Raw genomic sequence first — 19650 nt, 5'->3', positions numbered from 1 at the left:
TTCTATGTACAAGATTCGATGCGGACTCGCCTGAGGTCGCCATGCTCGAAAAAAGGATGTTACCAATAATTTGTTCGGGAAAAGTGAGAGCTGGATATCTTGTTAATATGATGTCTTTAGTTGTAGACCAAGTTTCAAGCTTTTGTAAATCGCATTTGCTCATTTTGTACACTCTATTGATAGTGCACAATTCTCGGTTAATTTTTCAAAAAGGCGTATAAGCAAGTGACAGTTTCTCTTTGTTTACTCTCTCTTCTAATAATTACCAAGCGGTTTCCACGTTTATCACTCAACTCTTTGCATGAAATGATACCCGAAACTTTTGACTTTCAAACAGAATAGTGATATCGAAAAAATCTTATTAATCACATCAAAATAATCGAAAGAGAGAGTGATTAAAGAGAGACTGTCACTTGCTTATACGCCCTTTTGAAAAATTAACCAAGAATTGTCTTTGTTTCTGTCTTCTCACCTGTAAGCAATTTCGACTGTGTCGCATGAGATGCGACTACGAACTGGAAAGATGCACTTGCTTTACTTTTCACTCAGTCAACTACGCAGACTAGAATAAACTAATAACATCAAGTGTTAATCTTTTATACCTACCCAATAAGTAACGCAGAAATGAAATGTTGCTTACTACATCAAAAACGTCGGCTCAGGTACGAGAAAGGCAAACACGCGTCATGAACATTTTAGAAACCTTTAATTTTAAATTATTTGTCATTTTCATTTGTCATTTAACGTTTCATCACCTCAAGGTACTGCTATCAACAAATGTTTATTTGTTCTGATATATCAGTAAAATGAGAATGGGGAAGTTCAGCTGTTCAAAACTCGTAAAAATTATTAAATGGATTTTAACCCGCCTTTCTTTCTTTCTCGTTAGCACTCTATATAACTTGCTCCAATTATTAAGAAAAGATTTTTTACCTATAATAAGAATCATTGAACTGCGGAAGCAGATGATGTTTTTGTGAATATTATCAGTTTATGTAAAAAACTTAACTACTAAGTGTGTATGAAAAGTGCGGTTGTAAAAGTAAAGTTGCTTAGAAAATAAGTGCTAAGTGATAGTAATGTAAAAGGACAACATAAAAATCATTTATTTTTATTTTGCACATGCATGAATATAGCTGTTTTGATTTAGACACCGCAAGCAATACCATACATATTAAATATGAGTAAAGAAAATTATCATAATTGTACAGAAAAATAAACTAATACATATGGTTATTCTTTTCTTTTCAGTATGCCGTACTGTGAAGCAGTCGTGTATGAAGCTTTGCGCATGTTCATGTCTAATACATTCGGTATTCCACATCGAGCGCTACAAGATACGAAATTATGCGGATACGACATTCCAAAAGTAATTATTTCTCATAATTAAATGGATCTAAAACACACATTTATGATTAACTGTATTGTTTGTTATATTTATTTAATATATTTTATACCTTTGTTATATTTGTGCCACACATGGCACACTTAAATCAATCAATCATTGACATTTCATCCACCCGAGTGTAAGGATGCTTTTTGGGTATCGTGCCACAAAACCGCGTGCGCATATATTTTGTCGTGAATACGACTTACTTCACTATGGGGTGCCTTTTCAAAATTTACTCCCTGAGGGAGTTATAAGTTTTTGATTATGAACATCTCTTGTTGTATCTAACGTATCAACATAATTTTTGCTAAATGTCATCGAAATTATGATCATAATTTTATGATGAAATTTTTTAAGTTGTATGACATGATCTCAAATAATTCAAAATTAAACTTTTCTGAAATGTTTGGTATCAACGAGCATCACAAAAGAAAACTCATGACGCGTGTTTGGCATTCTCATATTTTGAAAGTTCATATCTCAGTGGTCTGTAGAAGGATTTATATAATCTAGCTGCCAATAGATTTGAATTTTTTTAATTTGAACGTGTATTGCAACAACATTGAAGTGTTTAGATAGTACACTATTGAAAAAGCTGTCTGATTTGACCCATGTCAGCATCAGCCAATCAGAACGCGTTTTGAGTACGAGAACAAAATATCCGCTACTATACAGCTGCATCGATATAAAAGTAGAATATTTCACCTTTTTCTATCATTTCCTGAGCAACACTTCAATGACAATTCAAAGCACACGCTTAGAAAAAGATAAGCAGAGTTTGACTACTAGTTACTCATTTTCAAATGATACATGGAAACGTTAAAAATTGAGTAGTTACCATCAATGATAATTAGTAATTCTTACTCCAAATATGAGTTTAACGCAAGAGCTCATTTTTTTGTTACTATTCGCAAGATCAGTCTAAAAGTTATAATAACCGATTGTAGCAGCAGGTTCCATTTTCACCTTTCTCTATAGAAAGGTATTAGAATTGCTGGAAAAGCCGACTTTTGAAAAGAGCCTCGGAGACCCATAGTGTTATATACCATTCGACTCAGTTCGACGAGATCAGAAAATGTCTGAGCGTGTACGTGTGTATGTGTGTGCACTTTTTGAAGATATTTTTACCGCCCAAATTTTCTCAAAGATGGCTAAACCGATTTAACAAGCTTTGGCTCGTTTGAAAGCTACCATTAGGCCATTGATCAAGTTCAAAGATCAAATGGCTGTGACTTTTGGTTTCGGAAATATGTTGGTATAAATGACGTAACCGACAAAAGCGTTGTTTTTTACCGCGCAATTTTCTCAGAGATGGCTAAACCGATTTTAACAAGCTTTAGCTCGTTTGAAAGCTACTATTAGTTTTTATCGCTCTAATGTATATAAGGGTGCCAATATTTTGGGATTACCTCATTTCTTAAAGCGCTATTGTTCAAAAGTTTAAACACCTCGAAAAAAGTCCCCATGAAAAATTTGATCTAAATCGGAATTAGGTAAGGGGTGCTTCCCGGCGGTTAAGGTTTAAAAATTTTCGATCTAGAAAAATTACCATAGAGGGAGATTTCCGAAATTGAAATTTTTTTGATGTCAAACGTCTTAGAATTGTATGAAACGTCGAGATTTAGTGTCATCTAAAAAAACTTGTTTGAAAAAATCGACTTTCCGGGACAAAAAAAAATTTTGAGAAGTCCCAGAAATTCGATTTTTTTTCTCAAGATGACACTAAATCTCGACCTTTCATGCAATTCTAAGACTTTTGACATTAAAAAAAATTCGATTCCGGAAATTTCATATAAGAGACTAAGACTAAGAGTATCTTTATGCTATTATGGGTGTCTGAAAAATACAGGTTTAAATTTTGCGAAAGGAAAGGATTCCTTGACACCACTAAAAATCCACATTTGTTTAACCCGCATTCACCCCTCAAAAATTGTAACACAATTTGATACATGTCATCGAAACGTACTGAATTCACACCAAAAACAGCAGGCTAACATTGTGTCAAACTGTTACAATATTTGGTTTTTCTTTTCTACATATGTAGAATTAGAAACTGTTGGATAAATTCTATTTGCTTCTATTATAGACTGAGGGCAGTGAATTTTCCAAATGCATTGAATACAGAAACGTGTAACATATCTTTAAATATAGTAACTGGCCACAGATTTCCTTTGGAAAAATACCTATAGTACACTCGCACGTTCAAAATCTCGACATTTTTTTTTTGATATAGTAACAGATTTTGTCAGTATCAAGAACACATTTTCGTATGTGTAATGTACTCAAAGGAGCTACAAATTGGTCATTACAGAAACAAACTTCATATTCTATCTAAAACATAACAACCACTTCTGAGAAACAAGAACTACTTATGACTACTTTTCAAGTGCAATAAGTATCTGTATCTAGTTTGGTTGAAATCGGTCCGATTGATCCGGAGTTTTGTTGGATCATATGATCGTTTATTTTTCAAATTTTATTTTGAAGTTAAGATTTGTATCAATTTGTTACAAGTATCCGTTTCGGGATAAAAAGTATTTTTCTAAATAAATTTCATGTTTCTATGTGGATTTAGAAATCAAGTACGCTCAATTTTTATATTCTCGAAAAAATACACCGACGATAGTTGTAGGGGATTTCAATATAGATGCTTTAAAACAAGATAACGTTAAATTCATTGATTTCATGAGCAAGTATATGAAGTTAGATATGAAATCTGCTCCTTCACAAGTTACTACACATGGATGCACATGTATTGATTTCGTATTTGCTAGGAACATCAATATAGAAAGCCGTAAATATATTGAATAGTTTTCAAATCATAGGCCTATTGCATGATTGATCAACCCAGTGAATTAATGTTTTCTTCATTGAATGATTATAACAGGGCAACTTCATTGGAAGATTATAGCGGACAACATGTCAGCTTGGAAATAGATGACGGAAGTCAGCGGCATCAATCGGAATTCGAATTCAACTCGTCACTCTTCAACACGAACGCCTTCATAAAAGGATCTTTTCAGATTTTCCATTATTTTATTATAAAAACTATAAAAAACACTTCGTAATGTTTAACTCTGTGTCAGAATGTTTAATGTAATTTCAAATTCTAGTAGTGAAGAACAAGGGTGACAAAAACTCGCTCATAAGCTCTTTTCATGATTTACGATGCAATCCGTAAAATGATGGTAAAGATGAAACTCATCACTGATCTAAACAAACACTCTCACCTATACAGAGAACCGCTGACATCAAATCACAACTCACAAATCGTCTCTCAGTGGGTTCTAATATTTGATGTGCAGTCAGCGCTCATCTGCTGATTACTTGACACTACGATGTTGAGACGATGTTTTCTCTACACAAATGGTTACTCAGTTACTCAACTCCCTCAGTGATGCTTCTGAAACTGATTTGCAGGTGAGCTGAACTCGGTGATGATGAAGTACGGAGTTGATTATTGCCAGCCCTGGTGACGAAAAGAACTACTTGCACAATTCACACGATCGATCAACTAATTGATATTCGGAGGTGTGAAAGAAGCGTGCCCATTTTATTAGTATACGCGACATCTAGTTATGTCTCTCATGTTACCCACCCGAGTTTTATTATTTACTTTTTCATCTTATGACTTGCATCATAATGGTTAATGGACAGGGGATTAAATTTTTCCATGTCTGAGTGCAGTTGTCCATTGTTCTGGAAAAACAAGATATGGGGAATAAGTGTAACCTTCAAGCGTTTCAGGATCATCCATCGAATCACGTAAAGTTGCTATAACCGAGAACAAAGTTCTATTTCATATTTACCAAGACAAAACTTGTTCACTTGGAGAAATTAAGCGACATACCCGAAAACACCACATATTTGCTCAGAAATAGAAGGCGTTATTAGCTCATTTAGGGGTTAGCCAACTCGGCAGTTCAATTTGAACCGCTAAGCAGACGTAAAGTTTTTGCTATTCACAGAACACTTTTTTGTTTTGCAACGGAGTGCAATGTCTTTTCTGGCGTGCCGACGGAAAACATGTTTTCGACTATTACCGCTGAACTGTCAAGGATGAATTTTTGTTCATTCGTGACGTCACGATAAAAAATTCAACACGTTCCGGGCAGCCACACATGAAAGATGAGAACAGTCACTAATGACGCCGTTATGAATGTATTCGTGAAATGTTACTACAAAATTCCCTCCAAAACGAAAATGCAGCTCATCATGTAGATTAATTATTTTAATTTTTAGGAATCGTGTGGATGACGATCATAATTTCTTTACATTCATCGCCCAATACGAATAAGACTGTCGCTGCTACATTCATGCGGCGCTCGCTCATGACTATCACAAGCGACATTCATCTGTGTTATGCGCGCTGGAAGTCGCCATCTTGGATATTGCAGCGACTTCAAACATCGTTTTCTTACATCCATTCATGAAACACGTTCGGAGAATACCCAAACTGTGATAGTTTGTAACGAATATCGATGAACAGGAAGTTACCACTTTGGATATTGAAGCGACTTCAAACATCGTTTTCTGACATCTTCTCATCGTCCCCGTCCGAAAAATACTTTTTTTACTTCATGATTCGGATGACGAATCCTCGATTATTACGTGAATTGAGGTTTGGGTGCAATATTTCATTTTTTCAGATATAGTTAATTTACGCTGTTTGAAAACCCTATGCATTTTGAAAGGGCATGAATCTAATAGCGGCCCTTACACGAGCATTATTATTGTCATTTTTAATGATGTCTAAGTAATGATGTATTTCAAATTTGATAGAAATCTCGTCATTACTGCACCATTACACGTTCATAAAAATGACATTATTTTTTAGTAATGACACTTTTAATGATAGTGTAAGGTCCGCTAATTATTTCATAACTCTATTGACTCGTCTTTTCATTCAATTAATGCTTTAATTTATTTTCAACAACATTCATTTTCTTTGGTTGACTTCCCATTAATCTTGGAATTATGTGTTTTAGTGAATTTCTTTACCTATTGACTTTATTTTTTTTTTTAATAAGACTAGAAACTTTTCAAAAGAATGAAGTTTTCACTGGTTAACAATTCTATGCACTTTAAAAGTACATGAATATAGTAAATTTTGTACTTTAAAGACTTACTTTTTCAATCAATTACTGTTTTAATTTTTTTTCAAAAATTGAAAATTTGCGCTGGTGAACAACCCTATACGTCTAGTAAATGTTCAACACTGAGCTAAATTTTCTTTTTCACATTATATGATATTCTAATGATTTTGCACTATTAGCATTTCCAATAATAGTTACAAGATGTGTTCAACATCATGTCAAATTTATGAGATAATCTTATGAAACATAAAACTCTTCTTAAAATTATTTTTACAGGATTTCCATATAACGAATGAAATTTCAAGTCTGAGTCAAATTTATTGGCGCGTCTTATAACCATTACTAGATATCTGCACAACATACATTGGAACAATTTATGAAGCGCATATTATATTCACTTCAAATTTATTTAGATAGGTTCATATATACCATATGACTAGTCAAGTATTATATATATATATATATATATATATATATATATATATATATATATATATATATATATATATATATATATATATATATATATATATGTATATATACATATATATATATATATATATATATATATATATATATATATATATATATATATATATATATATATATATATATATATATATATAACTTTCAATGGAGGTCATACGAATAGTAGATAATTGCAAACTACTACTTTTCTTTGAGGATTCAAGCTATACTAGTATTCCGTTCGGTAAGGGAGCACCTCATGATATTTGCGAAAGAGAAGTGAGATCCCGAGACTGAAAATAAAAAAAATGAATCTTACTAGACAGATAGAGTAATGAAACGTACCGGATATATATTTCATGGTCCGTTAACGCATATCCTTGAATGAAGTTGGATGAGCTGTTTTTTCAGCGATTTAAAATTACATTGAGATGCGGAACTTCCTGAAAAAAAATGGTCTGGAGAAGTTGACGAATATCGAGGACACAACTATTCCTTCAGCTTCAAGCAGTACGATTCACGACTTTCATCGGATTTCCATATAAATTATATGGGATATTTTTATAACTTTCATTATGATAACGTCCATTTAGATTTGACGTACACATTAAATAAAAATTATAAGTTTCTATATAATTTCTATGAATTATATTCGGCATATGATTCATATGACAAATCTAATGAATATAAATAAGATTTTCATTTCAGTGAAGTGTTGTGATTTGTGATCAATATTTACTTCTTTTTCCATTCAGTTCATGTTTGAAATTTTTTAAAAAGATGTGGATTTTCGTTGATTGACAACCCTAACCCGCGCTTTTTTATTTACATTGACGTTCTCTTTTTGCAACAATGGTATGAAATTTGACCATTTCATGGCACAGTATCGAGATGGAAACTATCACTGATGACGCCGCTTTGAATTTCTTCATTAAAGTTTATTGCAAGAAATGAAATTCGCTCCGAAAACAAAATGCAGCCGATTCTATTGATGACTCTCATTTTTTCGTTACATTCATCGCCCAATGCGAGTAAAACTGTCGCCACTACAATCATGTAGCGCTCGCTCATGACTCTCACATGCCACTTTCAGCTGTATGGTTCGTGCGCCATTCATGAGTGACTGCCCGGATAGAAGGCAACATGAATGTTTACAGCACACGACATTCAAAGCATCAAACATCTAAAGTTTTAGGTACCAACTTAGGAATTTCATTTAAAACTGTCACGTGAAGGGACCAATAGTGCTAGTTCAATACAGAGATGCTATTTATACAGACTTATCTGTATATAGATTTTAACATGCTTATACAGATCTAATACAGAATACAGATTTCCAAGGTAGTACAAACTTTAAAAAAACTGTGTCAACTTGCTTTGTGACCAGAGATACCATGATCTGCAGATTTGTTTGTAAATTTACAGATTTCGTATATAGTGCTGCAGACATTTTTTGTTGTGCAGATTTTTACTTTTGAAAATCGAGTGTTTTTCGCAGACTTTCGTCAAAATTTTCAGAGTTTGAAAATTGCCGCGATTTTTTTTGCTCACAAAGTCAGTTTTGCGTTTTGCGTATCATACTTTATAGAGAAATTACTGCCAGTAAGAAGACATACAGCAGATTATTTGAGGATTTACAGACTTTTGCAACCCTGTTTAAACATATTTGAAACAGCCTCCTGCTATGACGTCATGAAACTGTGGCCAGCATCATTCAGCAAAAACCAAAACCAAGAAGAAGAATGGCTAACAAATAATTGGATATTATAAACTACTTGTATATTCAGTACACTTAACCGCACCCACCCGCAAAATATAGATCAGAATATCATCACTACGATAAGGAAATTAAGATTTTACTCGATTTGAATTGTTCGAATGTTTGTTTACCATACTCTGAGCGCTCTGATTGCCCACTAAATATTTTTTCACGTTGCTATAACACAATATTTACGAATGTGTGAATGAATGTGCCCATTGTCATCACAATTGGGTATGTGCTCGCTCATCTCTGAATGGGATCACAATTAGGTTTTGCACGATGACCACTCGAATGAACTACCAATGAACTGCCGATGAATCAAGTTCACCTTTTGACAGCTATGAGTGGTTAGTTTTGATTTTCAGATGAAGATTCAAAGTTCTGAAATGACCAAAAAGTGTTTGTTGAAATCGTGTTCCTCGGTAAAAGGGACTAAAAAAAATGCTCTGTTTGCGTTTCCAAGCAGAAATTTCTTTATGAATAGGTTAAATGAAAAAAGGAGAGAGAAGTGGATTGAAGCCTTGAAGCCCTCAGACTGAGTGTAGGTTTCCGTTCGCTCTGTCAGCGGGGGACTATCCGTGTGCGTATGCGGATAGTTTGTGATTTTGCTTGCTTTTAACTGCATCCATATCGCTAAATTTGATGATCCTTCATTTCATGTAAGGCAGCGTGCAAAATTCGAAATCAAACGATGAACTTCCGATGAACTTATCCACTGTAAACAAACCACTGATAGCTGTCAAAATTAATTCATTTTGTTCATTTTTGTGAGGTTATGTCATGTTCGTGCAAAACCTAATTATAAGCGTTTCATTTTGTAGACTTAAATGACACAAAAACTATCAAACTGTATCTCCTTGTCCTACTACTTAATACAACCCTTTAAGGTGACTATGGAAGCGAGCCACAAATGGCAACCAAAAAACCACCTACCCTCCCACTCCACCTTCCGCTATTTTGCCCTGCTATTGATGTAAACAAACCATGAAACACATTTTTTCTACGCGTAGGGATAAATATGTTGCGTAGAATTGCTACTGCAATTTAGTGACATAATCACTCGTCGTATTGATATATATTTACGATAAACTATCAACTCTGACGAATGATTTGTGCAAAACTTTTTCGGAACTTCATTGGATGGTTTCTTCTTAGAATGTTATTATTTTTCACTCACCTCAAGATTTCAACTGCTGTTTATAGCTCTGTGGTACAAGTAAGCTTTATGAAACACTTTTGAGTTGTTCTTCGCCGGTAAACTTATCCTCAGATCTAAACATTTTATTGTAAAACCTAAGAATAACTCACAGTTCTGGTTTTGAAAATTTTCCTAAAATCCACGATAAAAAGTTTGCCGGCCTGCTTTAGTATTGGTAATACCACACTTTTATATTCGCAGTGATGCCATACATAATTAGAAAAAAAACTTTGCAATGCACTAAAAATGGTTTTAGTTTCAATTTGTCGCACATTGATATAGTTAAAATTACTGATAAAAACTACTTTCGTACATCACCATCTAAAACTTCAATATTTTTTTAAATAACGATAACATTTCCCTTATTTCCATTGCAAACATTGTTTCCCTTCCAAATTATCCGCAACCCTGTTGTCTTAGTTACCGTCGCAATGGAATGCAAAAAATAAACAAACAGTTCAAGTATTGCAATCTTTTCGAAATGCCTCGTCCATGTAAGAAGAAGAAAGCAGCGCTCATTCGCGAAAATCAATAGAAAAATAGATGGAATACGTTGATATAGTGTGTTTTGGGTAGCGAGTATGTGCGGGACTCATCAGTTCAAACAGTGGAAGAACTGCCAGAAGTGCCGGTTCAAAACAATACCACAGATTTTAGAAACTGTACTTGATCCAATAATTTGGTATCAATAGGTAAAGATCTAAAATATTTTCGTCAATATATGAAATTATATCTTCAAATGTGCATGACAAATCTTTTCAGAGAAAATAGCCGATTTATCATCAAGTCCTCTCGTCAAGTGGCACTTGACTGTTCTCTGGGTGAGGTTGCTTCCCTATCTGAAAACGATGATGTTGTCGACTAAATGGAAAATGTAGAATTTGTTGGTTTGTGTTTTTTTGAATATGTGAGCTTTATATTCAAAACTAAAAATTAATACAAAAAGCCATTACAACAGAGTTTGTTCTGATTTCGTGTGGTGTTACTATACTTAATCCATCAATGTAACAGCTTCCTTTTTACTTTGTAATGTAAGAAAAATGCCAAGAACCAAACGAAGGCAAATAGTAAACTATCTTCTTTGGCACAATCATTATATTCTCAAGATTGCAATTTGTTAGCTTCAGAATGAACATGAAGATGAGATAAGTCCACTCTGTTCTGCTAGGTGATTTGAATAGTTTCAATGTTTACATTTTGTTCTTGCAACTGTATTCCTTTCAGCACACAAATATTATTATTTCATTCCTCTCTACTCACAAATACTATTACTATATGAAAAAGTATTGTTTCACCAATACTTTTACATTTATTTTCCTTGGCTTCTGTCCACGGTCACCTTAATTGGTTGCCGATTGCTAGAGAATTCTAATATTTACATCAATAGATATCTAAACATTAAATGACTCAAAAACTATCAAACTGTATTTCCTTGTCCTACTATTTAATTAGATTTTTTTTTATCGTGACGTCACAAATGAACAAGCATTCATCCTTGACAGTTCAGCGGTACTGTTTACAAACAAGCTTAAACAAAAATCGAAGAACACATCTAAAACAATCATCTTTACAATTTGCAACTAGTGACTTTCATTTAATAAATCTCAAAAACAAACCGTACCCAATCGTGAACAAATGTTTTAAAACTCTGTTTAGGCGTTATGGACCGTAAATGGTCTCATCCAATTTGTCAACAGACAATCAAAAAAAATTTCTGTTTACAAACAGTACTGCTGAACTGTCAAAATGTGTTCATTTGATTGAGGTTGGCAGTGACGGTAAAAAACCTAATACAACCCTCTAATTGGTGCCCGATTGCTAGAGATTTCTAATATTTACATCAATAGATATCTAAACATTGTCGGAACAAATATTATTAACTTTTATCTTTTCGCAGGATACTATGCTGGTCGGAATGTTCAGGGGAATGATGTTAAATGAATGGGAGTTTCCTCATTCATTTATGCCAGAACGGTTTCTAAAAGATGGAAAAATAATAATACCTCCTCATTTTCATCCCTTTGGCGTTGGCCGACATCGCTGTATGGGCGAGATGATGGGCAGAGCTAACCTTTTCCTGTTTGTAACCACATTATTCCAATCGTTCAATTTCTTGATTCCAGATGGTGGACCAGTGCCATCAGATAACCCTATCGATGGAGCTACACCTAGTGTGCGACAATACACAGCATTGGTTGTACCCAGATAATGTTTCTACTACATTATAATGAAGATATCAATAAAATCAAGTAACACATCATTCATCTTGTATTCGATTCCACTATTTTTATATCACAACTTCGTTATAAAATAAGTAAAATTCAAACTCTCTACTACATACAAATAATATCTTCCACGTGAAGAATTCATCTTCTTCTTCTGGTTGGCGTCACCTCTCGTGCGATGACGCCGATATATGGTGCACCTATATTGGGCCTTAATCTACCAGTCGTGTGACGTGAGATAAGTCGAATCTCCTATTCTGACAGTCGAATGAAGTGGAAAAAGTCACATAGATGAACTTCGATAAACTCTTATCGTATTAGGTTTTGCACGAACATGACATAACATGAACATGACATGACAGCTATCAGTGGTTTGTTTATGTGTTTATTGCATTCATTCTAATTTGAATACGTGTTAATAGATATGTAAACAAACCCCTGATAGCTATCAAAAGGTGAACTTGATTCATCGTCAGTTCATTGGTAGTTCATTCGAGTGGTCATCGTGCAAAACCTAATTAGGTTTTGCACGATGACGACACGAATGAACTGCCGAATCAAGTTCATCTTTAGACAGCAATCAGTGGTTCGTTTACATATCTATTACCTGTCGAACATGACAGTTATTTATCGCGAGTTCGTTCGTGGTGTCATCGTGCAAAACTTAATTTTTGCAGTCGAATCTCAGTGACAATCCTCTCAGCAGACCGTTCAATTTTGTTGGTCTTTGAGCGCTTGTTGAACGACATATTGCACGAAATATTCGTTCAGTTTGCTGGAACGGTTTGTTGTTTTTTTTCTCTTGCAAAAATAGTGTGAAAATTAAGTGTTACCTTTACATAGAAAGAAAATTTGTTGTTATTCTACGTGAAGTAGAAGTATTGTGTGCTCGGGCCCTGTGGTGGAGGAGGAGCACTATGAGGGAAGCTGAGCTGCAAGCAACCGGGCGGGTCATAGGTGGTGGATAATGCTTAGTCGCGATAGCAACTCGTTGTGACTCGCGACCCGAACCATGTAGCGGGGGCTGACTGCAGGTGTGGGTAGGACGAGGTAGTGGGCCCTACACGTTCTAGGCCTAAAAACCACAAGACCTAAAGCAGTTGGTCCTGACAAGGCGAGTTGGCGCCGCCTTTCAATATGCACCTGGCCCAAATCTCTCTCTTCTCGCGGTCCTTCAGCGTTACTGCAAGGTTGGCGCAGGCCTAGCTAGCCGCCCATAAAAAGGACTTGCTCAGGAAGTTCAACAAGAAAATTCGGATGGATCTAATCGGCTCAGACCTTTGCGACGAAAACGGACAAGAGATTGGAAACTCGGTACGTGGAACTGTAAGTCTCTCAACTTCATCGGAAGCACGCGTATACTATCCGATATAGTGAAAGACCGCAAGTTCGACATCGTAGCGCTGCAGGAGGTGTGTTGGAAGGGGTCTACGGTGCGGGTCTTTCGTGGGAACCACACCATATACCAGAGCTGCGGCAACACACACGAGCTGGGAACAGCTTTTATGGTTGTGGGGGAGATGCAAAAGCGTGTGATCGGATGGTGGCCGGTCAGCGACAGAATGTGCAGGTTGAGGATCAAGGGCCGGTTCTTCAATATCAGCATAATTAACGTGCATAGTCCCCACCTCGGAAGTAGCGATGACGACAAAGACGAATTCTACGCGCAGCTGGAACGTGAATACGATCGCTGCCCAAGACATGACATCAAGATCGTCATCGGCGATTTCAATGCTCAGGTTGGCCAGGAGGTGGAGTTCAGACCGGTGGTTGGAAGGTTCAGCGCCCACCAGCAAACGAACGAGAACGGCCTAAGACTCATCGACTTTGCCACCTCCAAGAACATGGCCATAAAAAGCACCTTTTTCCAGCACCGCCTCCTGCACCGATACACCTGGAGATCACCCATGCAAACGGAGACACAAATCGATCACGTCCTGATTGATGGACGGCATTTCTCGGACATTATCGACGTACGAACCTATCGGGGCGCTAACATCGACTCGGACCACTACCTTGTGATGGTTAAGCTGCGTCCAAAACTGTCCGTTGTGAATAACGTACGGTACCGGCGCTCGCCGCGGTATAATCTGGACCGACTGAGGGACACCGAGGTCGCGACTGCCTACGCGCGGCATCTCGAAGCAGCGTTGCTAGCGGAGGAGGAGTTCAATGATGCTCCCCTGGAGGACTGCTGGACCAGAACTAAAGCAGCCATCAGCAATGCTGCGGAGAGCGTCCTGGGATACGTGCCAAGGAGTCGACGGAACGAATGGTTCGACGGCGAATGCCAGGAGATATTGGACGAGAAGAATGCAGCACGCGCAGCGATGTTGCGTCAAGCCACCCGTCAGAACGTGGAATCGTATCGACAGAGACGAAAGCAGCAAACTCGCCTTTTCCGGGACAAAAAGCGCCGCCTGGAAGAGTCGGAGAGAGAGGAGATGGAGATGCTGTATCGTTCTCAGGATACACGGGCGTTCTACAGGAAGCTGAATGACTCTCGCAACGGCTTCATGCCGCGAGCCGAAATGTGTAGAGACAAGGAAGGTGGCATCCTGACGGACGAACGTGAGGTGATCGAAAGGTGGAGGCAGCACTACGATGAACATCTGAATAGTGCACAGGCGGACAACCAGGCGTTGGAGGAGGAAGATTATGTCAGTGTTGCAGCCGAAGGAGATGTACCAGTGCCCACTATGAACGAGGTCAAGGAGGCTATCCAACAGCTCAAGAACAACAAAGCAGCTGGTAAGGATGGTCTAGGAGCAGAACTCTTCAAAAGGGGACCGGAGAAACTGACGGAATGCATGCACCGAATAATCGAAGAGATCTGGGACAGAGAACAGCTACCGGAGGAGTGGAAGGAAGGGGTCATCACCCCGATATACAAGAAAGGTGACAAATTGGACTGTGCAAACTACAGGGCAATCACAGTGTCAAATGCCGCCTACAAAGTGCTATCCCAGATCCTGTTCCGGCGCCTATCACCACTGGTAAATGGATTTGTCGGGAGTTATCAGGCCGGGTTCATCAACGGCAGATCAACAAACGACCAAATCTTCACTATACGGCAAATCCTCCAAAAATGCCGTGAATACCGGGTCCCGACGCATCATCTGTTCATCGACTTCAAAGCCGCATACGACACGGTTGACCGTGTAGAGCTATGGAAAATTATGGACGAGAACGGCTTCCCTGGGAAGCTGACAAGACTGATTAAGGCTACGATGGATGGTGTACAGTGTTGTGTCAAGATTGCGGGCGGTTTCTCTGAACCGTTCGAATCACGTAGGGGATTAAGACAAGGTGATGGGTTGTCCTGCCTGCTGTTCAACATCGCACTTGAAGGAGTTATGCGAAGAGCGCGGTTCAACATGCGGGGCACGATTTTCACGAGGTCCGGACAATTCGTGTGCTTCGCTGATGACGTGGATATAATCGGTAGAAACAAGGAGACGGTAGCAGATCTGTATACCCGACTAAAGCGCGAAGCGGCACGAGTAGGACTGAGGATAAATGTGTCTAAGACAAAGTACATGCTGGCTGGCGGAACTGAACGCGATAGGCAACGTCTGGGCAGCAGTATTACGATCGACGGCGACGAGTTCGAGGTGGTTGACGAGTTCATCTATCTTGGCTCAATGGTGACTGCGGACAACGACACCAGCCGGGAGATCAGGAGGCGCATTATATCCGGAAGTCGTGCCTACTATGGACTCCACAAAACATTGAGATCCAGGAAACTTCACCCCCGCACGAAGTGCACCATGTACAAATCACTGATAAGACCGGTGGTTCTCTAAGGGCACGAAACGTGGACAATGCTCGAGGAGGACCTGCAAGCACTCGAAGTCTTCGAAAGGAGGGTGCTGAGAACGATCTTCGGTGGTGTGCAGGAGAATGGAGTGTGGAGGAGAAGAATGAACCACGAACTAGCGCAACTCTACGGTGAGCCAAGTATCCGGAAAGTAGCCCAGGCTGGAAGGGTACGGTGGGCGGGGCATGTCGTGAGAATGCCGGACAACAGCCCCACCAAGTTGGTGTTCACCTCTAATCCGGCAGGTACAAGACAAAGAGGAGCGCAGCGTTCACGGTGGCTGGACCAAGTGGAGCGAAACCTGGATAGTATCGGGCGCCGACGTGGTTGGAGGCAAGCAGCCATGGATCGAGTTACATGGAGAAGAATTGTTGATCAGATAAAATCTTAAAAGATGTAATATCAGAAATATATATAGAAGTATTGTGCAGGTATGTAGTGTTAGTTTGAAAAAATAAGTGGAAAAAACTTCAGAAATTCTGCAGTAAAACTAGTTCAACGGGGCTCCAACTCCTCATATTAAAAATGGATCAACAATGGACCTCTGTCTGCCGGGTTTGTTGAACGAAAAAAATGGCATTCGGTACAACGGTCTGTTTCAAAATCGGCAAATGAAGGCCCCGTGTTGGCCTCCCGTTGAACGATTGATTGGACTTTCATTGGACCAATGATCCAACGTATTGGACCAATGAAGGACCACCGTTGAACGTTTTTTTCTAAGAGGGAAAGGTCAATGTGGGGTGAGTTTTTGAGTCGATAACAGATAAGTGACAGAAGAAAACCCAAAATCTTCGATTTCCAAAATTTCTGCCATGGAAAATTTAAGCGATGTATGGAAGCGGATTTATTTGGTGTTTCATAAACAGAAAAACCGGAATAGTATATTTTTTTTTATTTTGCTGTTCTCAAAATGTGCTCTCACTCAGAATCGCTTCGAGTATGTCCCATGAAACTATTTCACTATTTTTATGATAAAAAAGTCTATTGCAAATTCGATCTTGCTTCAATTTCAGTGATCATATTCTTCAACTCTACAATGTGAGTTTCCTTCTCGATGGAAGTACATAGATTACCAGCAGCATGGGTTCTATCCGGAATGCAGATTCTCCTATGCCAATGACACAAAAATCTATTTGTGTTTAAGTATGCTCTCTGGAATACAAGGATTGAAGATGTTCAACGCAAATTTGTGCGATACGCTCTGCGATACGCTCTGCGCCTGCTACCGTGTGGTGACCCCATAAGTTTACCACCATATTCCGATCGATGTCATCTATTCAATCTCGAGCCATTGGAAACACAACGAATCATTGCTCAAGATACATTTGCTACTAAACTGCTTTTGGGGCTAGATTTTGGGGGACATTGACAGCCCATCTTTGCTAATACGGTTAAGTCTCTACGCACCGGAAAAATCACTTCGTCAACGCAACTTTCTGCTCCTGGAATCAAGGAATACGATTTATGGACAGCACGCACGAGTTTTTCCAGTATTTCGATTTTAATATGTCGTCCCGTATGTTTCATCAACCTTGACCTTTTTAATATTGTGAATCGTGTTAATTATTTTAGTTCAATAATTTTTATTTATTAAGACAAACTATGACAGATGAATCATAACAAAAAAACAGACAGAGCATGGAAAGGATCGGGCGAAAGTTAGTGTCGAATATAAAGGTGAAGATTATTCTTAGTTTCAGCTGAAACATTGTCGATGGATAAGTGCAACTTTTTAAACAAGATACAACAGGTTGCATTTGTATATACATGTATTTAAGGTATTGGTATATGAGAAGCATATATGTAAAATTTCCTTTAGCTCCTACTCTGCGTTATTCCGACGCACGACCGCATGATATACTCGATGTAATGATAACCGTCGCCACAGGTACGCTGGAGAGAATCATCTTGACTAGGCTAGCCCCATTGATAAAGAAGGCGAGTGGTCTGTCCAACGAACAATACGGGTTCCGCAAAAGCAGGTCTTCGGCGGATGCCATAAAATCGGTGGTAGCTATCGCGGAGGCCGCTATTTGTTGTATTTAATATAAACACGGTTTATAATAGTTCACATCGATTTATTTCAACTGAAATACAGAGCGAATTCATCTGGCGTTTTAAACTGCTTCCCGCTTAAATACTGTGTCTTTCTCTTTTTTCAATCGTGTGTCAATCGGAATGACAAACGAGGGGTTAGTACATAACGTAACATCTTCCCCACAATAAAACAAAATTAAAGCTGATATTCGGAAAATCGTGCTGGTAACCGTATTTCTCTTTTTGGGCGTTCGTTCAATTTCGAATCCGGTGGAGAATGACCATTCGACCAGTTTTCCGAATCCATCCTAGTAATCGGCGATTCCGTTGAAGTCTTTTGACAACTAACTGATGGATCTGCTTTGTCATCATTTTTGTTTTGATTTGATTCCACATAAGATTCGTTTCCTTTGGATTCACATGTTGAGAGATTTTGCGGTTGCGGTGATAAAGCGTTGCGCTGTTTCACATGTACAAGACTTCGACGATATTTACTTCCTTCAACGTCTACCAAGTATGAGCGTTCATTGAAGCGGGTAGCGATAACACCTGGAGTCCATATTTTGGATGTTGCAGGATCTAGTTGCACATAAACTGGTGAACCAACTTGAAGGTCTGGTAAGTAGCGAACTTTTCTATCGTAGTGGTTCTTATTTCGTTTACGTTGTTTTTCTATAGAATATGGGACATCTTCGACTACCCTTGGAAGTAGACGTTCGGCGCTAGTTGGTACTCCACACCTGGTCGACCGTGAGAAAAGGCGTGCCACCGGACTCGAACCAATTTTGTTCGGGATGTTACGCCAGTGTAGTAACGCATACCAGAATTCGGACCCACTTTCCTCAGCCTTCTTCATAAGCCGTTTTGCAATTTTTACAGCGGCCTCCGATTTTCCGTTTGCTTGCTGATGATGCGGCAAAGACGTTACCTGTTTTAAGCACCATTCGGAGGCAAATTGAATCATCTTGCGATTAATGAAATTTGTCCCGTTGTCAGACAGCACAAGCTGAGGAATGCCGTGTCGTGCGAAATTTTCTTTACAGGCAGTGATGACGGACTCAGGAGTTAGGTCTTTTAAAAGGTTTACCTCAAAATAATCGGAATAGTGATCCACTGTTACCAAAAATTTTTGTTTCATTCCTTTGTAGTCTGCGAGAAATACGTCCAACGATACCATCTGGAATGGATATACAGGAATTTGATGGGTCAACATTGGTGGATTTGATTGCGATGCTGCAAATTTAGCGCATACTGCACACTGGTTCACGACATCTTTCTCTTGGGAACTCATCCCGGGCCAGAACAGATTGGCGCGTGCTAATTTCAAAGTGGCTTCTATTCCGTTATGGCTTGCGTGGCAACTATCTATAAGCTTTCTTCTTAAGACGTGTGGAATCACTATACGGTCATTGCGAAACACTAAACCGTCTTGCGTTGATAATTCGTGTCGATAGTTAAAAAAGATTTTTGCACTGTCAGGCACCTGATCGATTGATTTAGGCCAGCCTTGTTGTGTAAACTGTATGATAATCTGCATTGTTGGATCTTGTTCCGTATGTTCCGAAATTTCAGTAAGCCTCGCATCTGAGATGCTAAGAAATGTTTTGAGTTTCATTTGAGCTACTTCATCTAGTACACTGTACACATTAAATTT

At 38.3% G+C, this 19650-nt stretch overlaps 1 protein-coding gene and 1 long non-coding RNA gene across 2 annotated transcripts in view; both read left to right on the top strand.

Moving 5' to 3' along the window:
- Positions 1-12158, top strand: part of LOC131432906 (probable cytochrome P450 303a1) — a 44103-nt gene extending 31945 nt beyond the window's left edge. The window contains exons 3-4 of the mRNA XM_058599484.1: positions 1252-1369; positions 11812-12158. Of these exons, the coding sequence (XP_058455467.1) occupies positions 1252-1369; positions 11812-12123 (430 nt within the window). The 3' untranslated portion in view covers positions 12124-12158. The remainder of the gene's footprint in view (positions 1-1251; positions 1370-11811) is intronic.
- Positions 12159-18290: 6132 nt separating this feature from the next.
- Positions 18291-19572, top strand: LOC131430845 (uncharacterized). The gene is made up of 3 exons (XR_009229572.1): positions 18291-18614; positions 18675-19077; positions 19145-19572. It is a non-coding gene; the product is annotated as an uncharacterized LOC131430845 (long non-coding RNA).
- The last annotated feature ends 78 nt before the right edge of the window (positions 19573-19650 follow it).

Source organism: Malaya genurostris, chromosome 2 (genome assembly GCF_030247185.1).
Source record: "Malaya genurostris strain Urasoe2022 chromosome 2, Malgen_1.1, whole genome shotgun sequence".
In the NCBI taxonomy this organism is placed as follows: Eukaryota; Metazoa; Arthropoda; class Insecta; order Diptera; family Culicidae; genus Malaya; species Malaya genurostris.
Note: the sequence above shows the minus strand (reverse complement) of the source record. Positions and strands in the feature narration are given on the sequence as shown.